This window comes from Geospiza fortis, unplaced genomic scaffold, assembly GCF_000277835.1.
Source record: "Geospiza fortis unplaced genomic scaffold, GeoFor_1.0 scaffold4498, whole genome shotgun sequence".
NCBI classification, from domain to species: Eukaryota; Metazoa; Chordata; class Aves; order Passeriformes; family Thraupidae; genus Geospiza; species Geospiza fortis.
In genome coordinates, this window is record NW_005055001.1 from 13,780 (window position 1) to 16,774 (window position 2,995).

The 2,995-nt window shown below is 54.4% G+C and overlaps 1 protein-coding gene across 1 annotated transcript in view; it reads left to right on the top strand.

Moving 5' to 3' along the window:
• LOC102041942 (mothers against decapentaplegic homolog 4-like) overlaps positions 1–2,995 on the top strand; it is a 16,754-nt gene that overhangs the window by 1,186 nt on the left and 12,573 nt on the right. Inside the window, exons 2-3 of the mRNA XM_031065665.1 lie at positions 779–953; positions 1,350–1,379. Coding sequence (XP_030921525.1) covers positions 779–953; positions 1,350–1,379 — 205 coding nt within the window. The remainder of the gene's footprint in view (positions 1–778; positions 954–1,349; positions 1,380–2,995) is intronic.

The following is a 2,995-nucleotide window of genomic DNA, read 5'->3' on the forward strand; positions in this document are numbered from 1 at the left end:
GTTAGCTCAGTGCTGTCCCTGTCCCTGGCTAGCTCAGTGCTTCCCTGGTGACCCCTGTGCTGTCCCTGTCGCTGTTAGCTCAGTGCTGTCCCTGTCCCTGGTTAGCTCAGTGCTGTCCCTGGTTAGCTCAGTGCTGTCCCTGTTAGCTCAGTGCTGTCCCTGGTGACCCCTGTGCTGTCCCTGTCCCTGTCAGCTCAGCGCTGCCCACAGTGACAGCCCCGTGGTCCCTTGCTGAGCCCTCGCTGCAGGGCTGTGCTGAGCACTGGCCCTGGCTGTGCTTGGTCAGGACTCAGTCCCTGTCCCGCCGGGGCTGTGATCTCCTGCTCCCAGGGCGGATGGCATGCTGCTCGATGGCTCTCTGTCTGCCCTAGACAGAGAGATTTAATTTGTTTTTTTAAAGGATTGGCATCTCCTGCTTGTGAATTTGATGGTGTAGCTTAGCACCTTGTTCCTCTTCTTGCGGGGCAAAGCTCCTTCACATCCACGGCAGGGAAGGTGACCGTACCCAGTACCCGGAGCATCAGTTCTGCTTCTGCCATTTTGTACCCACTGTTTTTTACCTAAAAATCACACAGCATTGACTAAACTGTGGCAAAACCCTAACAGAAACGTGTTTCTGCTGGGCACAGAGCTTGGGTGAGGTGTGCGGGAGCTGTACAGCACCTTTTGTGTTTTTGACTGTATTTTGGTGATGGAGAGAGGGCGCGGTGCTGTTCGTGCCCTCCCCTGTGTGCTTGTCACCGCGCTGCTGCCCCAGCTCCTGTCTCTGCCGTTGCAGGTGGCTGGCCGCAAGGGGTTCCCCCATGTGATTTACGCCCGGCTTTGGAGGTGGCCCGACCTGCACAAAAATGAGCTCAAGCACGTTAAATACTGTCAGTATGCTTTTGACCTGAAGTGTGACAGTGTCTGTGTGAACCCTTACCATTATGAGCGTGTGGTGTCGCCTGGCATCGGTGAGTATCCCTGGAGTCACAGTGCAGCACTGGGGGAATGGGAAACGCTCCTGGCTGCACAAAGCACAGCCCCGAGTCAGGAACAGTAACTTCTAATGGTCTGGTTGTGAACCACCCCCAGATGCGCTTGTGTTTCTTAGTGCAGTTACGGTTTGGCCTGTGTTGCGGATGCGGAGGGCGAGTTTGGCTTTTGTGTGAGCCGGTCTGTGGGGTTTGCTGGCGCGCAGCTCTTGCGTTGCTGTGCCTCTAGGAGCAGCTAGCACAGGCTGGCCTGCAGTGCAAGGGCTCTGATGGCTGCGGTCTGCAGTGCTGGGTTTTAAGGGCTGATAAGTGTGCGAACGTGTTGTGAGCTCTCTGAACGCATTCCTCTGCGTTTTCCCTGTTTTCCCTTTGCAGATCTCTCGGGACTGACGCTGCAGAGCTCAGGTGAGTGCCTGTGTTTGCTGCTGCCTTCCTGTGGGCACGGGCTGGGCCGGGCCCTGACATCGCTCTGCCTCGCTGCCAGGGCTCCCAAAATCCGCCCCACAGCCCTGTCAGGGGCAAGGACCCATTGACCCCTGTGCCCTGCGCTCGCTGCTTCCCACCTGTGACACCCGCACAAAGCCAAAAACCCCACGGCTCAGTGCTGCTTACTGGTCAAACAAGACGCCCAGAACTGCGTGCACCTGCACGATATGCTGATTAATTGGAGTGGGAATGCTACATGTGATGTAATAGGAAGGAAAGGATGGAAATTCTGTGATTAATTCTGCGGTTGGATGGAGGAGTCTGATATCCTTGCTTTCCCTGAAGCTTGAGAGAAATTGGATGTGAAATCTCGCATGGGCGTTATTCGGAAATCTGAGATTCCACTGCTGGTAACTGCTTTATTTCAAAGCTTGTTTTATTCTCCTCCCAGAGGAAATTCATGGAGGAAGAAATTTGTGTGATCCAGTGATTTTAGCACATTATTTAAAATATCCAATCAAAAATTAACTAGAAAAAGCCCCACCAACCATCCCAACAAACTCAGCTTGACAAACTGTAATGCATGTAGCTCATCTCTGCTAACTTGCATTGTTACCTGTGCCTTCTGAAAAATTGTCCTTCAGTACAGAATCAAAGCAGGATTTCCCATTGTTTAATGAAATTATTTCAGTATTTAACACCAGCAGCCAAATACATCACGAGCATTCCCTTGCCCTGCTCTTGCAGCAGGTTTTGACATATTTAATGTGCTTTAAAAAGGAGCGTGGGAGGTGATGCGGTGCAGGAGTCAGTGCCATACACAGAAATAAGTTGTTGTAGTGGCAGTGGCAGTTCCCTAGCTCTGAGTGTGGAATAATCTGAATTACTGGCTACGCTGCTGAGCGCTGAGTGGTTTCCCATGGTCTTTGAATGTGAATTTGGTTTTCCAGTCAGTGTGAATGGGGGTTGCTGGCGATGAGCCCAGGGCTGTATGGAGTTTATGTGCCATGTTCACAAGTCTGTATTTCTCATGGGAGCTCTGTGTGTGTGCCTGCTTGTGGCTTGTGGCTGTGCTGTCCCCGTGTGTGCCGCATGCTGTGTGTCCGTGCCCCGTGTGTCCCCTGTCTGCCCTGTGTGTGACCGCGCTGTCCCCGTGTGTGCCCTGTGTGTGTCCCCATGAGTGACTGTGCTGTCCCTGTGTGTCCCCTGTCCGTACCCTGTGTGTGACCGCGCTGCCCCGTGTGTGACCGCACTGTCCCCGTGTGTGCCACATGCTGTGTGTCCATGCCCTGTGTGTGACCGCACTGTCCCCGTGTGTGCCACATGCTGTGTGTCCATGCCCTGTGTGTGACCGCACTGTCCCCGTGTGTGCCGCATGCTGTGTGTCCATGCCCTGTGTGTGACGGTGCTGTCCCCGTGTGTGCCGCATGCTGTGTGTCCATGCCCTGTGTGTGACCGCGCTGTCCCCGTGTGTGCCACATGCTGTGTGTCCATGCCCTGTGTGTGACCGCACTGTCCCCGTGTGTGCCACATGCTGTGTGTCCATGCCCTGTGTGTGACCGCGCTGTCCCCGTGTGTGCCGCATGCTGTGTGTC